The sequence below is a fragment of the Peromyscus eremicus genome, chromosome 15, assembly GCF_949786415.1.
Source record: "Peromyscus eremicus chromosome 15, PerEre_H2_v1, whole genome shotgun sequence".
Classification (NCBI taxonomy): Eukaryota; Metazoa; Chordata; class Mammalia; order Rodentia; family Cricetidae; genus Peromyscus; species Peromyscus eremicus.
This window is the reverse complement of record NC_081431.1, coordinates 56,943,065-56,968,784: the sequence shown is the minus strand read 5'-3', so window position 1 is coordinate 56,968,784 and position 25,720 is coordinate 56,943,065. Positions and strand designations below refer to the sequence as shown.

Here is a 25,720-nt window from a genome sequence, read left to right as displayed (position 1 = left end):
AGAACGAGGCAGGCTTTCTGCCCAGGTGGTGTAGTCCTTACATAGGTGTTCCTGGCATCTGGGGCAGGAGACTTCTCCATTGTCTGGATGCCCAAGCACCACAGGATGTTTGTGGTGGCCCCGCCCCCAGGCTCCAAAAGATAGCAATCCTACTCCCACCCCCATTTCCAAACACTGTCTTCTAAGTCCTCAGCAAACAGCTGCAGCCAGAAGAGAATTCACGGACACCTGTGCCCACAGCAGGTGGGAGAACTTCACCGCCAATCCCTCTCCAGCCACACCCCCACCCTCAGATAGGAATCTGCTGGCAGCCTCCTCTTCTTTGAATACAAAGGGGGTACACACACACACACACACACACACACACACACACACACACACACACACACAGTGTGTCGGACTATCCCATGCTTTCTTGGGAATCTCAAACCTCAGGGAGAACAGACTGAATCAAAGCGTTCCAGACTAGACACTCAGCTTCCTAGGAGCAGAACTGACCATGTAGTCAACAGGCTGGATTAGGTGGCTACAACTGAAGCCCAGAGTGTGGACTCAGAGACATGCTTCTCCACCTGGAACACTAGTGGGGCTCTTGAAAGTCAACCACAGTCCAAGGCAAGCCAGACAGACTGCATTGGCCAAAAGCCTCCCCTAGCCAGCCTGTGTTCTGCCCTCCCTTCTACTGACTTAAGACTAGTTACTCACCTACTCTAAGAGTGAAGCCAGGCTTTGTGCCTGAAGGCATTTGTTTCCTTACATGGCTCTTCCTGCATCCGAGGAAGACACGTCTTCATTATGCTAATGAGGCACCCAGGTTGTTCAGTGGCCCTGCCTTTAAGGCTGTCCGGCCCCTAAATGCTTTTTCTCCCTTCTCCCCCCTTTTCCTGAAGGAGTGTGGCATTTCAACTCACGTTGATGGTCTCTGTATCCCTGTTCTTCTTTCAGTTAAGTAGGAAGCTCTCGGGAGCCCACTACTCACTGTGTAGGTAAGGAACGTGAGTTCTAGAGTGAGCCGGAGCAAAGTAAACCAATGCCTTTCTTAGGCTCCAAAGGCCTAAGAAACTCCTGTTTGTCAGAGTCACTGGAGAGGACAGGAAGCAGCCGTCCTGGAAGAGGTGGTGTCTACCTGAGCATTTCGTCTGCCTCCTCCTTTTGATTTGCCACTGCTTCGACTGTGGGCCTGTATTTCCTCGGTTTACCCCTGGCGCAAATATATCTGATTTACAGGATATCTGATATGCGACCCCCAAGGGGGTCGCGACACACAGGTTGAGAACCATTGCTCTGATCCCGGCCTTTCCACACCATCGCTCTCTGCTTTCTCAGGCAAAGCTTCCATTAGTGCTGGAGAACTTGATGTGTCCCTGCTATATACCAGGCAAGCACATCAACTTAACTCTAGTCCTTCTACCCAGCCATCTTGTCCCTCGCAAACACACCCTCTCACACTGTCCTATAGCAGCAGACACATGCTGCCCCCTGCCTCGCCTGCTTTCTGCCCACCTACTTTGGAACCCCACCCTCCTCCCAAGCTTCTGCTCAAACCTGTCATCTCCATGAACTTGTCTCTGCCCCATCTTGGCCCGGGGTGCTCACAGCTGGAATCCTTCAGCTGCATACCCAGTCTCCCCTGGCCTTGTCTGTTCCCTGGTGACTACCATAGGGCTGTTAGTCCTCCAAGCTTTTCAAACCAAAAAGCTGTGCCTAGCAGGGGGAAAGGAGAGCTACCACTGATGTGGAGAATTTCTTCTGGGAATGGAGACTCTGCTTGCTGAGGAGCACTGGGTTCCCCATGGCCTCCTTGGCCCGGGGTCCACCACAGACAAAATGAGCTGGTGGAGGGTAGGAGGGCTCTGAGCAGGGCAACACAGCCTGAACTCACAACCTGAGGTCTAGGACACTTTCCTTTAGGCTGACCTGGGATACAGCTGATACCTGACTGAGCCCAGAAAGTTCTACCTCAGCTCTGGATAACCAGACTGAAACTGCCTACCTCCTTGGAAGCAGTGTATGTATGCCATGCCAGGCAGGCCAAGATGAAAAGACTGTCCATGTCCCCGGCTATTAGACCATTTTGAAAGCACGCTTCTGCCAACAAGGTGGGGCTGGCCAAACCGGCCCTGCCACAGGACACACCCTTCTCTGCCTGGCAAGTCACACACCCAGTGGAGTGTCCGACAGGGCCATGTTCAGCAAGGCAATCTCCCCACGCCCTTCTCATGAAAGCCAGCACACATACAACTTCACAGAGTCCTCATCCCTCTTGGGCTTGGAGAGAGCGTTCTAGAGACAGAAGCCCCTCCAGGACAGGCTCCATGGTCGCTTATCTTGCACCTACCACTGCCTGCCTGTGCTCACTGAGGACCCTCAACAGTAATGACAACAGCCCTCTTGCAACTTTCTAAGGTTGCGTTCACTCCTGAGTAACAAGGGACACCTGATTGGCCGATTACTCGGCTGAGCTTTCCTAGGTGCTGGCCGACTCGGGTCCTCTACCAACAAGGCACCCAAGAGGGGCATGTAGGACCCAAGGCGTGGAGAGTTCTCCTAAAGGCACCGGATGCTGCTTTCTTAGCAGTCTGCATCAGAGAGGAAGCCCCTGAGGCCTGAGTCACCAAAGCCCGGACTTCATCAGGAAGAGCGCCAGTCCCTGATTTCTCTGGGTATACCTTCCTCTTGAGAAGCAGAGGTCCCACCCTGGGCTGGGTTTCTGATTTCCTGGCACACAGTTGTGAGAACAACCCCACTGGTCAGAATCCCTGATGTCCGTCCAGGCAGAGAGTGGTGCCCTTGGCCTTGAAGGAGTGCCTCTTTGTGAAGTCCTCAAAGGCAGGGAGGAGACGCACCCACAATTCCATCACCAACACCCTGAAACCCACAGTGTCTTCCCAGAGACACCCCAGAAGCATGCGAGATGCCTGTGAACTAAAGGGTAGTGTCTGGTTGACAGCTAGTGCTTATTTATTGAGAAGAGGGACACCAGACAAGTCCAACACAGTCCAGTCCCAGGGCTCAGATACGTTCTGTTAACTGATTTGGTTTGTTTGTTTGGAATAGAGTCTTAACACATAGCCAAGTCATGATTATCCTGCCTCAGCCTCCCGAGTGTTAGGATTACAGGGATGAGCCACTGCACATGGGCTGTCACCTAAAAAACTTGAAAAAGTAACGTTTTAGTGCCCACCTCGGAAGCCTATGTAGATGTTACGATAAGCCGGTCAAGAGTTGTCAGCGTCTCTCATGACCGCTGAAAAGTAGAAGCTGCGGTCACTTACCCATCGGTCAGTATTAAGAAACATTTGCAATAACTGAAGACAGATCTCCCAGGGCATCAAGATGACTGAAGCCCAGGTGTGAGGACGCTACAGAACTCCAGCCAGTAGCCCGGGAGGCTTTCAGGAGGGGACTTTCTCTCTGGGGACACCCAACGTCCCTGTTAGTTGGCCTCTTTGGCTGTAACAGGCTCCAAGTCTTCCATACGAAGCCCACAGGGGCTCCTCACATACAGTGGGAGGCATCCAAGTGAGCCACACTTGATAACAACATGGCTGCCATGCCATGCCAGCGCCAACTGTCTCTGTACCTTGCTCCCTGCTTTATCGCTCACCCAGCACCTCTCCGGCCCCCCTCCAGAGTACTACTCCAGAAGCAGAGTTGTTTGAGCTCCTTCGGCTGCTGGCACGAACTTGGCCACAAGGACACCAGGTTTCATATGCCTGCTTCTTTTTAAAGATGAAAAGAAAATGATTGTTCACTGTGTACAGGAGTGTGTGTCTGCCCGTGGATAGGTGCCTGTTAGTACAGGTGCCCACTGAGGACAGAGGTGATCGATCCCCTGGAACTAGAGTTACAGAGGGTTAGGAGCCGTGTGCCATGAGGGCTGGCAATCAAGTGTCAGTCCTCTGGAAGAGCAGCCAGTGCTCTTAACTGCAAAGTCCCCCATGTTTCCTTCTAGAAGGGAAGTCTGAGCTGGTGTTTGACACACGGCCCTCTCATATGCAAGTGGCAATAGAGCCTGGGCCCTTGGCTGTCTCTTTCCCACGAACTCAGATAAGTTGGAGTCTAAGTTATTCTACATTGCAGTGTCGTGGGTTCTGGATTTTGAACTCGGAGGCCGACTCAGCTGTCCCCGGGATGGGTCAATCCAGGGAGGGAGGAGTAAGGGGGCACTGAAGTGTGGACTACTTCCCAGCAGGATAGTTTAAGTCAAGATCTCTCATACCCAATGTCCCCACCCTGTCCTGGAACATCAGCCGGGAGGCTGAATAGCCCCAGAACCCCTGTGAGCCCTGAGCCTGTGTGTACTTCTCAGTGTTAGAAGAGAGCCAAAGACTTTTGGAAGATGCATACCACAGGGCACCTCCTTCCTGGCCCTAAGGAGCTCCTGGAAGACCCGAATCCATTCCTGCTGATTAGAGGATCAAGAACCTCATATGAATGCATGTGGCCACCCCTTATCCCCTCCCTGATGTTTGGGTAGAAGATCACCTCTTTGGAAGACGAACATATGTATGTATATGCACATATGTACATGCAAGCATCTACGTATGTGTGCACACATATTTATTTATATCCACATGTGCCCAAGCACATACCCATCCTATACACGTCCTACCTACTCACTTGAGGAACACACATTTTTCCAGAGGTAGTCTTATGTAAGGAAAATCTTTGAGAAGTTCCTTGATCTTGTCTGAGGTCATTGGCTAAGATGTGGTAGATAGTGAACCAGATCTTTGGTCTCCTCTCAAAGTTTGTCCTCCAGCCACCAGCCACCAACTAACAGAGTCTGGTAATGACGGAACAAGGCATAAGGGGCTAAGAGTACTGGATATGGTGGCACATGCCTATAATCCTAGCACTCCAGATGCTGAACCAAGAGAACCATGAATTCCAGGCCATTCTAGGCTTCCTAGTGAGAATCTATCTCAACAAAACAAAACGAAACAACAAGAGCTAAAGGCAAAGCGCTTCTATCCTAGGTGGCCCCCTGCCGAAACGTCAAAGGTTTCTCTAGCTATGGGTGAGCCTGGTTCTGAGAGAGCCCAGGCCTAGAAGGTACCTGCCTCTTCTCTTTTTATGGGTCCTGAGAGATCATGAATATATTTAAGAAGAGAATAGAGCTTGTGGAGCGGCAAACTCAGGGGTAGAATGCTTGCCTGGCACGTGCATGGCCTTGGATTCTATCTTCAGCGCTGTGGGGTGGGGGAGAAAAGGGAAAGAAGCAAGGGACTTAGCTGATCATTGGTGTCACACAAGTCTACTGCCCAAAGCCAGGGCTGAAAAGACCCTCTGGGCCAAAGGACACCAGGACAACGGAAACCTTGTGATTGTTAGAGCTGGTATGTTCTGTATAGGGACATAAGTGGAATGATGGAGGGGAGGAGCTGGTTCCCTCAAGCCATATCTTGCTCCCAATGCACTTCTGGGTCACATAAGTTGTGTGGGGGACACAGGAGCTTGTGCTAAGGTTGGCAGTGGGAGTCCTTTGGAGTTAACCAACTATTGCTGGACTTCTTTGGATTTGAGTGGCTTGGGCCACCCTGCTCCAAGACTCTAGGATGGTTAAGAGGAAAGTATGGGTCATTGGCTTCTCCCTGAGTACTCCCACTATATCTCCAGCACTGTGGGACCTCCAAAAAGGTGATTAGAATTTGAGGGTGAAGGTGGAAGAAGTTGGGGGTTGTCCCTGAACCCCAAAGGGGGGTTCCATTCCACAGAGCCTGGCCCTTGGCAGACACTAAAGTCAGAGACTTCTTCTTTACATACATACTCCACTCGCAAAAAGTGTTTGGCTAGGCATGGGGCTGCTGGCCTTATTGAGGGGCAGGAGCTCCACAAGGTGCTTTTCTCCTTGTCCCACAGAGCTCTCTGCATGACCTGGGTGGGAGTCAGCGTGGGACAACCATCCCACATGACTGTCTTATGACTCAGAATCCTCACATATTTTTGCCATGCACCATTGGTGGCTGTGAGAGGACTTTAGGTCACAGGCAGTGGCCATCATTGAAGCACATAGAAACGCTTGTATTTCCAGTCTGATGGCCCTGAGCCCAAGTATGGCTCCCTGTGCGTCTTCATTACTCACCAACACTTCTTTCAATGCAAAACAGCTCAACCTTTCCAGGGGAACAAATGGACCTCACAAGTATTAAGCACTGTTCTGTTTCACATTGTTGATTTGGGTTATCGAGGTCATGGCGGGCCCTCCTTTAGTAGCAAAGAATACTGTTTGTGTCATCTGACTTAGTGATATGTGGTTTCTTTGCGAAGGAAATGCACTGAAATTGAAAAGTTATTCCTTGAACAGTAAGTAACAGTTGGTATGATGATTTTGTAAAACTGTGATACTCAAGTGCTCATGACCTAGGTTTTGGGAATGTTACAGTGGCTAAAAAGAAGCTTAAGACACCCAGGGGCCGAGAACTCTGAGCACAAGATCGGGAGACCTGGATTCAGTCCTAACCCACTCCCCCACCCTCACCCCCACCCCCCACTCCCACCCCTGCCTAGGTGTGCAGGCTTGGGCAATCAGCTTCCTTTCCTCAGCCTCAGTTTCTCCAATCACAGACCGCTCCAGAAGGCTCTTGGTGTTCGGCAGACGAGTCAGCCCTTGCTGAAGTCGTAGCCTTCTGGCCAACCTGGCTCAGCCCAGTCTTCCTCCCCTTCAAGGCCACTCCCCGGGACATAGGGTGGGGGTTTAGGGGCGGGCCCCCAAGCTGCTTCTTTCCCCACCTGTGTCTCTTCTCATCCCCTCCCCGCCCTGCCCCTCCACAACCAGATTTGATTTTGTTTTTCAGCTGAGTTTGCGCTCTTGGGGCAGGTAGGTAGGCAGGCAGGCCTCGCAGAGACTTGCCAGGGCCCTGGGGGAGAAAGCTGAGCCTCACCCTAGCGAAGGGTGGGGATAGCTCTTCCACCCACCTGGGAAAGGCTACTGCATTTGTCTCTCTGGGCTCAGTGACAAAAGGAAAATTCTCACCAATAGAGGCACCAGAAAATGCCTCTACCACTTCACACGTCTATGGCCCTTCTTCTGGTCCCCACTTCCCGGCTTAGGGCTGCCTGGCAGGGGAGATATACCCACCCATCTTTTCCTGCCCCTCCTGGCTCCTCTCTCTCCTCACTCTTCACACCCCTTCATGGCCACTGGGCTCCAGACTCAGTTCTGCCAACTCCACCTGTGAGGTCATGAGCAAGCCCCTGCACCTTTCTGCAACTTAATTCCCCTGTAAATCAAATCAGAATAAAAGTGCTTGAGTATCCGCCCATCTCACGGACACCCAAGGAATCAAGTCAGGGAATGAAAACATGAACGAATGTTCTGTGTGAATTCAAAAAAAAAAAAAACAACAAAAAAAAAAAACCCCAGCCCTAATCCCAGGGATTATCACATGATCTGAGTTGACGGAGAATGTGGAGGGGAGAGGTAGCCCTACATGTTCCTGCTTGTTTTAATCCAGAACCTGAGGACCACATCCCCAAACCCTATGACTCCAGCTGAGAAGGCTTGGCAATCACCTGCCCTGCCCAGTCCCCCCACCCCTCCCAGCTTTCCTTTACAGACCAGGAAACTGAGGCCTAGGGAGGTTGAAGTCAGCGTGTGCTGTAGAATTTAGCTTTTAATTATGTCCCTTCTCAGGCTGTTCTTTCGTCTGTTCTTTGTCTTTAACCACAGTGTAAGGACTTTAAGACTCACTGGTTAAGTAGATGGCTTTTTGTCAGCTCCCCTCCCCCTCCCCAAAGGGTCCCAAACACAGCTCCTTTAGTCACTGCTGGAGAAAACTAGAGATATTTCCAATTCCTCTGGAGTCTTCACGTCTTCCCTCTAAAGTTTCAGAGACTGTACTTAGAAGATGTGAGGGTGGGGAAGAGGGCAAAGGCTACCTCTTCTGGAAGCTTCCTCCTTATCCCATCCTCAGGGACTAGAGCTTTCTGAAGTGCCTCCTAATCCCTAGTCAGGAAGGAAGGACTCGAGCCTGGTGAATCAGTCTAAGCCTTGGTTCTTAGCGTTTGGCCACTAGCCTTGGAGCTCTGCGTGAACTGTGTGGAAGCTACAGCAGATCCTTCAAGCTGAACCTGGCTTTGCTGTCCCAGGAGACAGTAACATTCTCTTCTGGGGACTTTCTAAGAAGGGCCTGCTGCTGGCCATGTCCTGGGCTAGCTCTACACCCAGCCTTCCCTCTCGGTCCCTAATAACGCATCACTCACCTCTCCTGCAGCCCCTCATGGGGACCAGAGGATCCAGGAGGAGGTAGGTTGACATGTTCAATTCACTTTGAGAGGCAGTGTGAGTTCTGGTCCTCGGGGATTGGCTACAGAAAGCGGGGAGGGGGGCGGGGCGAGGGGGCGGTTTGTAAGACCTCTGGGGCTGGCCACACACAAGCTGCTACCTGGTGTGGTGATGTCCATTCTTTTGGGATAGCCAGAGCAGTAATCTCATTCCCCAGTCCTACCTAGCCCCAGGGCCTTGCGGTGTTCTCCACCCTCTCTCCTCTCTTTTCACACAATTCAACATTTCACATCTCCTAGAGGCCTCTCGGGTCCCCCACCTGAAGCTCGTACTCAGGGATGCCATTCACATTTATATACCATGACCATGTCCTCCTACCTCTGTAGGACCATGGGGCCTGCATAGCGAGCATCCTCCACTTCTCCTCCCCAAAGAAGGATTCAGGCTATGGATGTTAGACTTCAGAGGTCCTTAGCTGGGAAGTATAGCCTCAAGCTACTCAGGAAAGCTAAGTCAGCTATGAAGGGAGAAGCATAAAAAGGAAGCTACCCAACCTGGAAATGTCTCAGGTACAAGGAGAGCCACTCTGATGGACTATGGCTTGTCAAGGAGTGCCCGTGCAGGGACTCTTTGGATGTGGACATTCGTCACAGGTGAAGTCCCACAGCTGAAGTGCCAGGAGCATCCCCGAAGCAGCAATTAGTTGGCAGAGACATGCCACATTTACAGGGAAGGGTCACCTCCCAAGTCGCCCGCCGACTCTCTCATTTACCTCCTTTTTCTCTCTGAGGCACATTCTGTCCTTTGGCAAGCAGGATCATTGCCTCTTCTTGTTGGGTGATAGCCTGGGGCCTTTGTGGGACCCTCCTATCTCGCAAGGCTGGGTGGGAGTGAGTCACGAGCTGGCAGCAGGGACACTGAGTTGGCAGACACATCAATCGCTCCCTCACAGAGCAGGACCCATGCCTCCTTGGGAGCAAGAGCCGGAGTCTACTCTATCTTCCCTCACCTGGACTTTGCAGGAAAAGGCAGAGGCCAGCCAGCAGGCACTGCCAAAGGTCCCAGCTTGCACACCTGGAAAGTGGTACTCAGGGCTGGGGAGAGGGGGGGGGAGGGGGGAGAGTCTGAACTTTAAGGTAGAGTAGTTACTCATGTAGCTATTGCAAGAGCTCACTAACGTCCGTTTTCCTGGTGGGAAGAGATGGTCACATGAGAGCAGGAAGTACAGAGCCTTCAGTCAGCTGGAGGGTTGAAGCAGGGCCCCTGGGCTAGAGGATCTGCACCAACTCCAACCAGGGGCCACCCAGATTTGGCTTCAGCCCTGTAGCTCAGGAGTCACTAGTGAGCTCTCAAGCCCCATGGAGCCCAATGGAGCCCCATGGAGCCCCATGTTAGCCCTTGGCAAAGAGCTAATCACAGATTCTTATTCCGTGTTGAAAAACAAATGCCACTTCAGGTCCCTCACCTTGTAGCAGTCTCTTGGAGACTAGAATCCAAGCATCACACTGCTATATAGGTATGCTGTGTACACAGTCCTCCTACTACACTGAGAAAGAGATTTTCCCCATTTCAGAGACTGAGGCTCGGGTAGATTAAGGACATGCCTGGAGTCACACAAATAATGAAGGGGGAGAGCCAGAATGTGGGCTGAAGGTCCTGAGCCAAGCCTGGGGCTTGTTCCCCTACATCATGCTATCTTGGGTCACAGCCTCTGTTAACTATGGATTAGCAAGGGCAGTCTCCTTTTACTGCTCCCAGGACAAAGGACCTTGCCACGTGTCTCTGGCAACCTCTCTGCAGTGTGCGGTCCACAACCCAGCCCTTTGCATAATCAACAGTCTAACTCTGACAGAAGATGAACCCTCAACCCAGACAGCACGGTGCTGGGGTTTTCTATTTCCCACTGCAGCTGGACACAACTGCCATCCTTCCAGCTGTACCAGGGGCTCCCACAGGTTGCTTTGGGTCCAGAATGAACAGGCTTGGTTCTCTTCAGCGCAAAGGGTCTCTAGTGCATAATCCACAAGATTCTGTCATGAAGGGAACATCAAACACTGATGTATTAGGTAAGCAGCCAAGAGAAAGATCCAGGACAAAGACAGGATTCTCTCTCCTTATGTTCCTAGAGATTCTCACCTCAGGACTGCCAAGCTGGATGTGTGTGGTTCAATATGGCAGACACCATGGTTCACCTTGCTTACAGAACTCCTGGCTGGTATTATCCACATGACTTCTCTCCTCTATAGATCAGATCCCGGGAAGGATGGTCAAGTTCAATCCACATCTAAAGAACACTCTCAAAATGACTCAATGCTCATGATGTGTTTCTTGCTTTAAAAATAGGGAAACTCCAGCTGCATCTGGGACAGACCCATATGATAGTGACTTTTTACAGCTTTTGAATACAATAGCCATGCTTTCCAAATGGCCTCGGTTCTCTGTTCCCTTCACCCTGGTCTACCTGACCCAGACAAGGGTATTCAAGTGACCCATTATATTAGCTGTCTAACAAAAAGGGACGAAAAGGCCTCCATTGCCCAACTAGAAACAGCTGCATCTGACGTCATTCTCCTTGGGTCCATAGCCCAGTAGAGGAGCTCTTATGGACACTTGTTTTAATGTCAGGAATGACTTAGTGTACCAAACTGAGAACACAGGACACTCATAGCTGTGTTTGAATCTCTGATATAATTTGTTTCATTATAATTATGTACCAAACCATTTATTTGTTGTATTTTACCCTACAAGTTTACTATGACCACTCCTATTAATAATTATTGCTAAATGAACAGAGTTTGAGTCTAGGAAGAGAAAATATGACCATTCCCTTCCTTCTTCTGTTAGCATTAGACTCTCTCAAGGAGAGACAGCTTGGCTGGAGGGCAGGGAAAGAGAGGAATGAGAAGATTTGGATTTGTGGATCTCTAGTGAGTCCCTCAAACGCAGCTGCCATGTCGACACACAGAGGTTTATGGAGACCGATACAATGATCACCACACAAAGTGTAAGCACCCAGAATAGGGAAAGCGGAGCTCCCAGGTTAGCAGGTAGAAGGTCAGGGATCTAGGCTGCCATACTAGTAAACATCTGTGTGGCCTCCACTGAGTCATTTATTGTCTCTGGGCCTGAGTTATTTCCTCATCTGTAAAATGCAAAGCCCACTGCTCTGACTTGAGAACTGGGACAGCATCAGCCCACCTGAGGTGTCCAGTGTGGGGACACTCTGCCTCATCGCACAGATTCCTCCCTCTTCCGGAGGCCTGGGGGACTCTTGGGCAAATTCCTGTCTCTAAAGAAGGAGACTGCAGCGACCCACAGTCATGAGGAGAACGCTGAGGCAAATGGTTTTCTTTGGACCAGTCTTTTCTTTAAGCCCCTTGTAGGATGCTTCTCGTAGGTCAGAATCACTTCATTTTAAGCTTCGTTATAGGACTCTTTTTATTCAGTTTTCTAAAATTTGTAATATATTTGGCCATAGATGAAATACAAAAGATTTTTTTAAATTAGAAGGCTGTCGATGATTCAGAATATGAAGTAACACTACTGATTTTAAAATATCGTTAGGCTTTTTCTTTTAGGGATTGCCTATAGAATCCCTCTACATTTAAAGAAAATGTTTACTCACTAGTGATAAAGCTTTGGAATTTGAGAATGGTGTGATATTTGGAATCGGAACCAAACCCGAGGAATGAAGTGCTCCAAGTAGGCTGTACTGCTTCTAATCTGACGGAGATCATCTTAATAAAGAAGTCACTGGTACCTACCTGGCTTCTAAAACACGCTGGAAATAGCTCCTTCTAAAAAACGCTTACAGGTTCTAGAAACATTTGAGCAGGGCATTGGTGTAGTTCTCCAGGACAGAAATGATTATCTATTCTGTTTCTGTTGATCATTGCTTCTCCCAACTGGACTAGCAGTTCACTGAGGACAAAGGGAGTCTTTGCAGTTTCATCCACAGTGTGCATCACGTGATGCTGAGCCCAGCATGTGCTCAATGCCAGCCGGCTGACTGATTGAACGAACAGAATGTGTCTGTAGGAAATGGTCCTTCACCAGCTCTCAGAAACCTCCTGACGGTGCCTGTGCCGATGAACCACACCCTCCTCCCTGTATTCCCTGCCTTGGGCTGCCATATTGGTTTCACCGGAGGGTGGGAAGTACAACATTCCATGCTAGTTGTACCAACCCTGGGAAAATCCCACAGGCGTGGGGTTATCTCACACCACAGATCATTGTTACGGTTTCTCCCACTCTCTCCCTCTCCAAATCTGGACCCCACTTGGTCTTTCTCAGTGCTCAGCTGATTATATGTCTGGCTTCAATATCCATTATTCTACTTCCTCTCTCCTCAGCCCCCCTCCCTTCCTCCCTCCCTCCGCCAAATCCTCGTGTGTGCTCAGCTCTTCCCTGTTCCCATAGCCTCTCCTGAACTGAGAGGAGACGGGACAAGCCTCGGCAGCTGCCCTGTCATGAGTCATGTCTGCAGGGTTGCCAGCAAAGGAGTGAAGAGGGATGGGCCTTAGGGCGCGGGGAAGGAAAAGGATTTTCAGTGGTTGTCAGAAAATGGGCACAGGGAGGTGTGGGGGGTGTTTGGGAGCATTAAAAGGCAAATGAGACAACTAAGGATTAATTATCTAGAAGAAAACGTCAGAAAGGCACAGGCCATAGGAGGTATTTTAGAAACACCTCCTCCCACATTTCTATGGTTACGCTCTCCATTTGATAACATAGTTAATGTAGCATGATAGCAACATGTGAACGAAGCAGAAAAACTGGTACCATCAGTCTCATTTTATGGAGGAGAAAACTGATGCCCAGAGTGGTTTATCTAGAGTCACAGAGGAGAGTAGAAACAGTTCAGAAACTCTAAGCTCAGCCTGGTAACACGGAACATGTATATTGTTAGCATGACCATGACCATGTCAGCATTATTAGCTTGGATCAGTAGGTCCAGTTATTAGCTTTTTGGGTTTTTTTTTAGCTAATCCCTTTACTCTGCATTACTAAAGTGTTTTCTGAATCTATGTGGACATCATCTTTTGTATTAAAGCCATCTCACATCTATGAGTGCTCTGCAAGCTTATGTGGTTTGATCAACTAAATTTAGGTTGTACTGAGAGTGACAACGGATATAAATGCCCCCCTCCACACAAAGAAGGAATGAGAAATGAATTTGTAGCAGACTGAGTTCTTTCTTTTCTTTAGTCTCCAGAGTGTAACATCTGTGGAAGATACATCCTCCAAAGTCAGCCCCAACAAAACTGATGGAGAAAGGAAATCAAGCCACAGTGAAGGAACATTGAATTCACAAACCTGCCCCCACTCTTCTTTACACAGGACTCCAGGATCTTCAGCAACTTGGAGTGACATCTGTGATCATTTGTTCAAAATAAAATGCTGCTGATCCTGGGACCCCAAGAAGACACAGCCTCAGCTTTGCATGGAGGCACATCTTTTATCCCTGAGCCTCATGTAAGAATTTCCAAGAACAATGCAGGTTAATGCTGGAATTAGCAAAAATAAACAGAACTCATGGAATTTGAGGAATCTGGGAAACCCTGAGTGCCATGTAGCCCAGTATTCCCAGTTCTAGAATAGGACGAAACACGCACCGATTCATATGATTTATCCAGAGCACCCGCCACGGTGCTTCATAGAAAGCTCAGCTCCATAGGTCTCTGTTCAGGAAATGGGCAGGTGGGTAGAGGGCTTCGAGAAAGACGGAGCCAGAACCCGGAATGAAGGATCTAGAATTATCTCTACCCACATTCATTTTTTTTAAAACCTTACAAATTGTATCTGCTTTTTATATGTATTAGTTCATTTACTCTTGATAATAACCCAAGAAGACTTTGTTATAGCCACTTTACTTGTGAGGAACTTGAGGCCCGGAAGTTGAAACCCAAAGACACAGGCTCAGTGAGTGGCAGGGCTTGAATCTGAACTCATACTTCTCTGACTAGTAAACTCAAGCAAAGCTCTTCTCCAAGCCAAGACAGCCTTTGCAGACGTTGCTGCAATGGACAAGATCTCCTGGTCTCAGAGGTACCTTCTGGGTCCTTCTTTGACCAACAGTACACACGAAGAGAGAGACTACTTCAGGACTTCCCTAAAAACCTGTCTACAAAGGACATCCAGAATTCAGACTTCTCACATTCCCTTGGTCAAAATCAGAAAAATTGGGAAACAGACTTGTAAAATGCTTTTTCTAAAACGTTCTCACGTGAGAGACCCAGAAATCCCCAATCAGCACTGAAGGAGACTGCACAGAGTTCCCTGGAAGGCAATGGCCCAGCGAACAGCCCTCATCGACCTGAAGTCCTCATTTACTGGCTGAAGTCTGCATCTCTCTTTCTGAGCAACCAGTGAAAACTTTCTGCATCAGGAATCTCAGACCACGTCCACAGACGTTCTAGATCTTTCCGAACGGAAGCAGTTCCTTACCGGATAGCCCCAGGAGCCGTTCCCTGCCTGGAACTTGGAGAAGTAGCTGCTTCTGCTCGTGGTACCGTAGTTATTGTAATTGTCGGCCAGCCCATCATACATGGAACCTGGAGGGAAGAGCAAGGAGGTTAGGGCAGGGATGACCATCATCTTCACCCATCCCTGCTCCCGCTGTATCATCCACATCCAGGTCCACCACCTCCACGGAGGGAAGCAGTCCGAGTTCCTGAGGAAGGGTGCCATCTACCAGCCATGCCCATCCTCACATCCTCCATAGCCAGGGCCCAGCAAAGGGCCACCAGACTGCCACAAGGACAGCTCTTAGACCCCTTGGGAGAAATGGACACCTACAGGTCAGGAGCTGGCCTGGAGAGCCTTGGAGAACGGCACTTCCGACACAGGGAATCATGAGTCCATGCTCTACAAAGATGCATGGGGAAGGAAGGCAGGATCTCGACATTCCAAGTCCAGAGGTTCAAAGTCAGAGCCACACAGCAGTGCACACTGCTTAGAGTCCGCTTCTGCCCGGACTGTGAATGCCAGCCTGAGCCCAGCCCCTACGGGTGATCAGGTAACCTGCCCCTTCCTTCTCTGAGGTCCTCCCGCTGGTAAAGGGGGAGCAATAACCAACCTCAAAGGCCCAGTGAGGATTAATTAATGCCTTCACAGTGCTTCGAGACCCACAAATGACAGGCTATAGGGGAGGACACAGTGTCATTAGGGTTATTAGCGGCAAAGTGGCTTTGAATCACAAAAAGCAGGCTGGATTTGAGGTTCGTGGCAGGACCCACGGGCTTCCTTCTTCCTTTCACAGGATGGCAGGGAGTCGGGAGGCCTTCCATACAGCCCCAACTTTGAGCAAGCTGGTCTGTTGGAGGTCCTAATGTCAGGAAACATGGCTCTCCGTGACCTAGTCCCCCCGCGCTGAATCCATGTTCTCTCCCGGGCTATAGCCATCACATTCCATCCATCTTTCAAAGCGAGGCTCAAGACTTCATCTCCTTCAGGAACCCCTTACTAACCAGCCCCCGCTCAAGGCAGTCTCTCTAGTCTCTGCTGTACCCTGCTCTTGTACCCCAAGTCATGTGCCACCGGGTGTCCATATTTCCTCGGCTACATTGAGAACTCTGTGAAAGATAAGCCAAGGTTCTCTGGCCTGCATGTCCACAGCAAGTCTTCCTTACTCTCATCAAACATGTCCTCTAAGGGATGTGCACGCCTTTCCTCTAAAGTGATGCTTGGAATCCCCATCAGAAATCCTGTCTAAGGAGGAGGGGGGCTGGACCTTGATCTCCCTTGAATCCATTAGCCCTTACACTTCTGCCACACCCACCAGCTCTAGGTCATTTCCTAGGAACCAAATTGTCTGAATTGGGAACAGGAACAAGACTGGCACTTCAGAACCAGGCTGGCATCCTGCTTAGGGCCATCTCCTCTGTCCAGCGCCAGACCCACGGCAAAGGGCATTTCCCTTGATTCCCATTCCTGATCCTGAAGGGTGAGTGGGACTTCGGGATATTAGCTGTGACAGTCGTAGTTTTCTCCAGAAGCCTAAGGGTTGGAATTGGTCTTGGCCTGGCCCACAAGCTCTCCCTGGGACTCAGATTCTTTTTCTGTAAAAAGCAGTTTCTCTGCATCCTAAATGGTCCATACACTCCCAGAGCTCTGTGGCTATAGTGACATGTGCCTGATGGCATCCCGGGAAGCTTCTCTAAGATAAGGTTCAGCTTTCAAGGAAGATGGGCAGACAACTGAGACTGACCCCACCTTCTCTGCCTCCTGCCTCAGGGTCGTTCCAGGGGCTTTTCCATCCATAGAGCCCCAGAATCCCACCCGATAGGGCCCAGGTGCAGGCCTTCCCCTAAAAGTGAAGTCCTAGGATTCTGCCTGGTCCACAGAGCCTCTGACTTACTCCCAGCCCTCTGCAGGTGCAGTAAGTTTGCTCCTGTCTGTCCAAACTGCAGCTGCTCCTCTGGACAGACTTGTGTTTTCATAAGGAACAGGGAGAATCCTGTGGACTCGGTTACCAGAGAAAGGGCCACAGCCAGGCACAGACACCATCGGGACTCCCAGGAGCTGTCCTCCAGGTCTCACCCACCTTGACCCTGCCCATGTCCGTCATCTCTTCCAAAGCTTGGCAGGCCAGTGTCTGCTTGGCTCACATCTCTTGAGCAGGCATTTCTTAGCAAAGGGCAGGTATGGGTCAGCCAGCTACTTCCAGATGGAAACTCTGGGGTGGTGACAGATACTTCAACAAAGCCCCAGGGAGGCCTCCTACTTTAAGAATCATCTCCTGGAGGCTCCCACTCAGGCCTCCACCCCCGTGAGAGGGAATCTACCATCATGACCTGACACCCCACAGGTCATATAAAGCATCTCCCCTTTCCATGCCCTTCACCAGCCTGGCTGCTCGCTCTCTCTCTCTCTCTCTCTCTCTCTCCCCCCCCCCCCCGAGACAGGGTTTCTCTGTGTAGTTTTGGTGTCTGTCCTGGATCTCCTTCTGTAGACCAGGCTGGCCTCGAACTCACAGAGATCTGCCTGGCTCTGCCTCCCGTGTGCTGGGATTAAAGGCATGTGCCACCGCAGTCCGCTGGCTGCTCTCCTACACATTCTCCAGGTGAAGTAGGAACTGTGCCATGGAGGCAGACGTGGACAGACACACGGACATATGAACAGATGGAAGCAGGGGATGAGATACTCTGTAATTCCCAGAGCTAGTCCCCGTGTCTCACGGTGACTCAGGTGAAAACCGAGCTGTAATTCTCACTGGGTCGGTTCCTTCCAGGCAACTTCTGAAGGCATCCTCCAAAACCTATCTGCAATTAGGGAGCCGCTTGGCTCCCTGTGAGAGTGGGGCGGCCATTACGCCAGCCAGCACAGCTTTTCTGGCAGAAGGTGGACGCACGGCTGGAGGGATGGGGAAGGTGGGGAGGAATCCAGAGGTGTGACACATTCCGAATCACGCCTAGCCGTAGTCAGGGAGAGAAGGTGAGCTGTTCTCACACAGAAACCACTTCCTCTCTCCTGACCCCAGGGTGTCCGGATGGTTAGCCATGTCCTCTAAAAACTAAGTTCAACAGCAAGCACATGAGCTTCTCAATAAGTGTAACCCTGAGAGCTCACTCTCCACCTGGTCTCTCCACTTCTACAAAACTTACTCCTAGGAAGCCTAATTGGCCTGAGCTGGACATTTTGGTACCACTTTTCCTTCCTGTCCAGTCCTGTGGGGAAGGCACTCTGGTCCGTAGGGGCTCAACACCTCCATTTAATGCCAAATAGAGTCTTAGAATTCTATCAGCCAGGGCCTTCTCTACCCCAAAGGTTCTTGGAGTGTAGTGTTAATTGGAATAAGAGAGGGGGATGTATGGAGTTACAGAGGCTCAAGTCCACCTCCTTGAGAAGGATTCTTCATCCTGGGAGTGAGGGTAAAGGGAGACGATCTGAACATCCAGCTCACCCCTCAGAATCCTATTGCCCTTCCTGATGAGTTTCTGCCTTCCCACTGGTCCCTACGGAGGGGCATTTGCCATGAGCAAAAATGATGGTGACTTCTCAGTGATGCTGGCAGCCATCTCAACCTGGACATCACCATCGGGACACACATCTGCCTCCACACAGAACCCCAACACCTTAGAACATCGATGAATTTCCCTGTTCTACAATCAGTGTGAGTGGCTTGTCTCAGCCTGCGTCAATGTAGAATTTCACTGTGTGAAACCATGTCAGTCTGCTGTACTGAGGACAGTAGACTGTGTTCGTCTTCTCTTCTGTGCCTTAGATGAGACTGGCTGGCATTCCTGTGTCGTGTGGGCAACCCAAGCTTTCTCAGCTACAAAAATCTTTGAAAGGCAGGTTCACATAGGAGGGGCAAATCATTCTTTTCCACTTCCAAGCTTTCAAACAGGTTACACACACTGCGCTTGAAGCATTCTTAAGCAACGCCCCTCTCTGCAATCAATTCCCTGTTCGAAACTCAGCTATCAGTGATCTCACCCATCTTTTGGTACTTCAGACCGTCATCACAATTGCGTTAGCCCTGGGTCCAGTGGCTGCCCTTACTCTAGCTGTGCTGGCTGGTGTGCTTCCTGGAGTGTGTGTGTGTGTGTGTGTGTGTGTGTGTGTGTGTGTGTGTCCGTGCACCTATGCATACCCTTCTTCTAGAAAACTGAGAGGTCCCTAAGGATGGGACCTTGTACTGAACCAGACTCACCTCACCTCCAGCCCGGGTCTAGCTTCTACATCAAAAAGGACCTCAGGACACATCCCTCTTGAACAACAGGCAGCCCTTGGGGGCAGAGAGCATCTGAAACTCCTCTGCTTCCCTTCTCTCCTAAATCTCTCTACTTTGATGAGCTGGACTTTTCAGAGGGAAACTTCTTTGGAAGTTTACATCTCTCTCCCATAAGGCTGATGTGTTTTTTTGTTTGTTTTGTTTTTTGTTTGTTTGTTTTTTTTTTTTTTGCATTTTGTTTCTTCTATACCTGAATCAAGCTCACCTATTCCTCAATATAAAGATCTTGAAAAAGAAGCCCATAGTCTTTCAGATTTAAAAAGTCCTTACCCCTCCACCCCTGAACTCTCTTCAACTATGGTGCCCACAGCGAGGGCCACAGCAAGAGGAATTTAAATGAGGCAATAATGTCTCTGCATAAGTGTGACACTATCCCCTCACAAGATGTTTAAGAGTCGGGGAGAAATGGACTGTGAGAACGGATGGTCAAGTATCCCAGCAGGACTTGGGCTAGCCTGTTCCCTAAGCATCTGCCTGGCCACGGGAAACACTGCCAACTGCTTCTCCTTCTCTGGAGTGCTGAGGCTCCTAGGAAGAGCAAACAGTTCAATGCAACCTCATCCAGCACTCCGTTGTGGTTCTTGGCCTTTCCTGGGTGTATGCACACAACACAAAGGACAAAACACACTATGCTGCCTTCATTAGGCACCCTCTCCTCAGCCTCGTAAGGTTCCGGCAGGCTCTGCTGAGCAACGGTTAAGGCCAGCTCTGACAGAGCCTGTTCTTTCTCATGGAACCTGTATGGTGACAACAGAACCCACAGCATGGGTGGAGCGTGGAGCTTTCTATGGAAGCAGATCTGGCATGGGCAGAATGGTGGGTTAAAGTAGGCAAGGGAACTGAGCTGTGGTCGGGAGTAAAACCCATCACTAGCAACCACTCCACCAGGGGAACAAGAGAGAGAGAGTGGTATGTCAGGTACTGGGACTCCTTGTGCTGGTCTGAACTTCGCTACATAGTAGAACCAGCTGAGCGTTTTAGAGTTACCACTTCCTATGCCACCCTCTATACGGACTAAATCAGAGCCTCAGACAGCAGGACCTAAGGATTTGTTTTTAAAAATTCCCAGGTCATCCCAACCTGCGGCCAAGTTTGAGATGAGCTGATGGGAACTTCACTTTTGTATGCTGGCTGGGGTATTTACTTAGAGATGCACCAAGAGGGAAGCCCGGAGAAGAGCATGGCTGCAGACAGTTTGGGCAAAGCCTTGACCGAGGGAGGGACTTGTAAATCTAGTTCCAAAGGGCACAAAGCACTTTTGATATGATCTTACCCAATTCCCAACAGCTGCAGAGACCCAGAGAAAGGCAGTGACTTGCCCAAGAGGGCTCGGTAGAGACTAGTAATAGCCAAGCTGGATTCCTGCCACAGTACAAGCTGCAAGGTGTGGTGTGTGTGCATGCCTAGGCTATGTGCACTGCGTGTATCTGTACATGTGTTGTGTGTGCCTCTGTGAATAGATGTATATGGTAAATGTGTGCGTTCATGTGTGGGAATATATTCATGATATAAAATCTATCCATGTATACATAGATGCATGCACTAAATGTATGTGTGCAAATGTATGTCCATGTGTGTTGTTTGTATGTGTATGCATACGTATATGTGCATTGTGTATGTGTGTCACTGTACATATATGTGTGCATATGTGTGTACATTCATGTATATTGGAGCATGTGTATATATGTAATTGTATATATCCATGTGCATAGAGTAACTGTATGTCTACAACATGTATATCCATGTGAAGAATGTATGTATATGAATATAACACAAACCTACAAAAAATGTCAAATAAGGATATCTGACATCCTTCCACTTTATTATGGTCAAACATCATATACTTTCTAGAAGTTATATCCCATCACAGAAACACTTTTCAGATTTTTAAACCTAGACTGAATGACATACTAGTATTTACCATTTGGGAGGGCAGCCCACCACACAGGTTACCCAGCACTGTGATCACTGCTCTCCCATTCTACCCTCCAATGCATTTTGACAAACTCTCTCGACAGCTTAGCAGAGGATGGGATCCAGGAAAACAAACAGTGTTTGCTTCAAAACACCCCGGGATACTCCACATTTTTGCATGTGTTGTAACAGGTCAACAGAAATACTGGCTAAAACTCCCAACTTCAAGCCAAGAATGGTAAAGAAACAGAATTAGTTCATTTGAAGTTTAATTAGTATGTTTTGCCTCTGGAACAAGCTTAAACACAAAAGCCCTTTACCATCGCTCATCTCTGCTTGGCGCCCAAGAAAACAACCCCACAGTGCTGTCTACCCACGGTCCGTGGCCAGGAAAGGGCAACTCTCAAGAGTGGAATGAAAAGAACCTTCCTCGGCAGGGGTTCATGCCGAGACACAGACAAATGCAAACACGTAAGTCACCAAAGGCAGGGCCGCCCTAGGCTGCCCTTTCATAGCATGGAGGAGCTGGCATGAGGCTGCAGAGCCTCAACAGGCGGGAAACTTGGAAGGTGAGCAGACACCTCCACCAGTCTAGGCAAACTCCAGAGCACAGGAGAATAAAGACTGTGTGTTTTAGTGGGAAGCGCCACTTTCGAGAAGGGAGAACTTCTGGCCCGAGTTGGGAATTTAGAATCACAGGTAGTTAAGTAGGCAACATCGTGCAGTTCAAATGCTGGTCATGCTGGATTCCTTGGAAGAAGCAGTAGAAAGAAGGGAGCCCCTTTTATGGAACTTTGTGTGTGACCTGTATGTCTTGGTGGCGGGTGTTGTGTTTGAATCAAATGAGATCATGGATAAGCTATTGGAAAAGATTTCAAATGAGTTGTACAAGTCTGAAAGGTGTAACTCATTGTCAGCCCCTCACCCTCATAGGACAGATCAACAACAACCAGAGGGCCTTCCCCATCCTTAGGGACATCAACAGTCCCTAGCAAAGATCTCTTGCTGAGCAAATTTGACAACTCCACCCCCCACCACCATGTGCCACACAGTCAGGAAGAAAAATACCTAACACCCTGACACACAAAGAGACACCCTGAGAACACAGGGGAGCAACTTCATGGCCAGTTCCAACTGGTAGACAGCCACCTTCCTCTGCATGGTCTTCAACCCTCTTGGGGACTTCATGACCAAGCTGAAGAATCTGGTCTACCGTGAATAAGGAGGGAATAGGTAGAGATGTGCCTTTAAATGATGCCAGATCCCTTCTCCAGCCCCCCAACAGCTCAATGCCCCATCCTAAAAAGAGCGAGGTGACAAGGATAGACCTGGTGGACAAGGGACTGAGGAAAAAGGAAAAGCCTTTTATAACTGCCAGGGTCATGGGTGAATGTTCTGACTGTTCACCAGGGGCACTAGGAGCAGTGACTATTCTGCCAAGCAACCCTTTGGGTGGGGCCAGCCTTCTTTAGAGCTGGGTTCTAACCAGAGAGGCCCTGGATTTGAGGCCAGGAGCTCAAGACCCACGGAAACCAATGGCTTTGTGCCAGGAGAAGACCGTGTGAGAAGTCAAGTGTCCAGGGGCAGATGACTTCCATAGCTGCCAACTGGTCTCTGCCAGGATGCAAAGCAGTCTCCTGGCATGGAAATCACCAGGAGAAAGAGAGGGCAGCGTGGCCTTGAAGTGAATACAGAATGCTTGGGCGTTTTCGGATGAAGAGCACGGAGAAATCTGACGAAAACAAAGCCAGATAAACCAGACACACCAGATCCGAGTGCCCGGACCGCCTATTCCAGCTGGGAAAACTGGCCCCCTTTGGGAACCTCCCCAGAGGCTGAGGTTAGGGAGACACACCTACAGGGCCAGTCTCAGGAGAGTTTCTGGACAAGTATGCAGCAGGAGGCATCAGGGTCAGCCCTAAGCCCTCACCTGGCTGAATCCCCTTCGGGGACCTTTGGTAGAGACACCCTCAGATGGTTACCCACAAAGACCAAGCTAGATAGAAGCAGCCTTCTGAGATGACGGATGTCAGGAAACATCCTGATAGGCAGGGAGAAGGGACGAGGGGGGCCCATGGACCCAGTTTGAGATTTTTCTGGCCCTGTGAGCCAGGAGCTGAGGCTGGTAGGATAAGGGTGGAAAGGGACAAGGTCAAGCGCGCACCAGAGAAGAGTGGGTGGCCTTAAGCTGTGCCCTGGGCTGTGGCGAGGCCCTTTGTCCTTCCAAACCTGCTTTCAAATGAAGCTAGTAAGCAGTGACAAAGACACTACATAAAAGGCGAGGAGCCACCTCTGGTAGGAGAGGAGCCAGGAGCCCAGACGAGGGCAAAGGGCACAGCCAACAGCAAAGCCTTTCGGTGTGGGAAGTGGCAGAGTCAGCCGACAGCCATTTTCTCTCCCTTAGCGCTGCCCAGGGGTCACTGGGGAGCAGAGGGGAAGGAGAACACATGCCCCGGGCAGAGAGCATGGGCCTTGGGCACTCTGGAGAGCTGGCAGGTCTATTTCCTTAGTCTTCCCCTCGCCCCCCCCACCTCTGTCTCCTCGGTCTCTAATAAGCATGCCCTGCTTGACCTGGACTGGCTCACAGTGTGCCCTCTCGTTAGCATTTTGCTCAATTTGGCTAAATAATAAAAATAAAGCAACACGTTCGAGTTTTTCTGATGATGTTTGATAACCAAAGGTTGGTGTATTTCTCACTGGGAATCCTTCGCATGGACATTTTACTCTAAAATTTCTACTTTAACAACTTGTCTCCACTTTCAGCTTCAGGGACCCCCTCCCCTCCCCAATCTAGGGCCTTGTCACCTGCAGGCCCTGGGATGAGGACAGGACTGGAAGCCCAAACTAGAGAAGTGGACTCACCCCCCCCCCCACACACACACAACACACACACACACACACACACACACACACACACAAACGCACACACACAAACACACACACACACACACACACACATCTCTGCTTTGACACTGTTTTCTACTTAAGCTGGGTCAGGAGAAGGGGGCTCAGTGTTAGCTATTAGAGAGTGAAGGCAGGCACCTGGCCCTCCTTCCCTGATGGCCTTCTAGTCACATTGCATCTTCCCAGTTTGGTTTGAGACTCCAGGTAAAGTGGCGGGGACTAGTTAGGGGTGGGGGAAGATGGATTCCTGACTACCTCCCCACCCCACAATGCCTCTCCTGAACCCAGACTCGATCACAATAATTCAGTCACTCTCTTCCCCGCTCCACAGATCACCTCCACCAGGGATGTTATCCCTCTGAGCCTGGGTGCAAGCTGGAAGCTAAAAAAGCCGGGGAAAGGTAGATGGGGGCGGGGAGGTGGGCGCGAGGTAGGTGAGAGCGCTGGGTCTGGGACTTCAGGACAGACACTTCAAGATAATGGGAGGCTGGTACCCCCGGAGCAGGATTAGGAAAAGAGAGCCCTCCGGATTCAGATCTCACTCGAAAGTACCCCCAGCCGCGTCCCCCAGTGAGCTACCCATCCTGACCCCACAGCGAACTCGACCTCCAGCCGCAGGCTAGCCCGAGGCGAGCGAGTCCACCCTGTGGCGATGGCCTGAGAGCTGGGCTGTGGTCACTCCTGGCACACCCCGTCGGGGCGGACTGACGCTCAGTCCCCACCGGCAGACAGGAGCGCGTCGTCGGGAGGGACGCACGTCCCACGGGCGCCGCCGCGCGCGCCTTTACCTCGGTTGGAGTGGCTCAGGGTGGACGATTGCGAAGACTTGGACTTCTGCCTTTTGACCGTCATCATCACCTGCTCCTGCACACGCTGCCTGCCCGACGTGCCGGTCTTCATCTTTTGGTCGGAGGGCAAAGCCAGCGTGGAGTTGTCCTGGTCCTGGAAGCATTCGTACGCCAGCGCGGTCTTGAGTGGCGAGTGGTTCATGGTGGCAGTGGGGTGGGGCGGGGGGGGGGGGGCGCGGGCCTGGGGAACTGAGAGGCGCGGGGTGCGGTGCAGCGGGGTGCGGGCGCGTGTTCTCCTCTCAGCGGCTCCCTATGGCCATAGAGCGCTGGTCCGCGTGAGGCTCCCGGCTGCTGCTCCTGGCGCCTCCGCCCCGGCTCGTCCCTCGGCAGGCACTGGCGGGGCCCGCCCTCCGTCAGACAGGATATACCACCCCTGCCCTGCGCCACCCACTCCGCCGGCCCGCCGCTCAGACGCAAGCTGCAGGGCACTGCCTCTGCGGGGAGGGCGCTGGGGTGTGTGTTGGAGGGAGGGGGTGCGGGGAGGGGGAGTGCCCGGTGTGCAAAGCTCTCAGCCTCGTCCTTCCTCTCCCCCTCCCTTGAGGTCCAGGGGAGACGCCCCTCGGCCCTGCTCCTGCTGGCTCCTGGAGAAAGTGCGTGCTCAGCTCAGGACCCAGGGGGACCTCTGTCGAGGAAAAGGGAACTTTGGCTCAGCTCCCCTTCTCGCCCCCTAAAGCGACGTGCGCCTCCAGCACTGAGGTCAAGGCAGAGACCAGCCCTGCCTCATGGGGGCGCCCAGGCTGATGGTAGAAACACAGCCCCTGGCCCGCTCAGTCTTACAGGAACAAACCCCTTCCACACTGAGGAAGCCTTCAGCTTGGAAGGGAGTGAAGTCTGGGCAGGAGGAAGGCGAGACTTAGGGGGGGAAAAAAAAACAAACAAAACAAAACCCGCAAAGCATCACTGCTGTCACTTGTGGATCTACCCACCAGAGAAATCGTGTCGACAGCGGATCTCCTCTGGAATGCCATAGACCACCCCTACAGCAATGCCTGGCATCCAATAGGCACTCAAGCAAAGATAAACTCTAACTTGAAGCCTACTCAGACCCTTACTGAAAAACTGGAAGCCGCCTCATCGCTAAAACTCCCT

The 25,720-nt window shown here is 50.8% G+C and overlaps 1 protein-coding gene across 1 annotated transcript in view; it reads right to left on the bottom strand.

The window, feature by feature from the left end:
- Nucleotides 1–24,773, bottom strand: part of Pkp1 (plakophilin 1) — a 43,485-nt gene extending 18,712 nt beyond the window's left edge. The window contains exons 1-2 of the mRNA XM_059280195.1: nucleotides 24,572–24,773; nucleotides 14,675–14,781 (exon numbers count right to left, since the gene is read on the bottom strand). Coding sequence (XP_059136178.1) covers nucleotides 14,675–14,781; nucleotides 24,572–24,773 — 309 coding nt within the window. The remainder of the gene's footprint in view (nucleotides 1–14,674; nucleotides 14,782–24,571) is intronic.
- Between the last annotated feature and the right edge of the window lie 947 nt (nucleotides 24,774–25,720).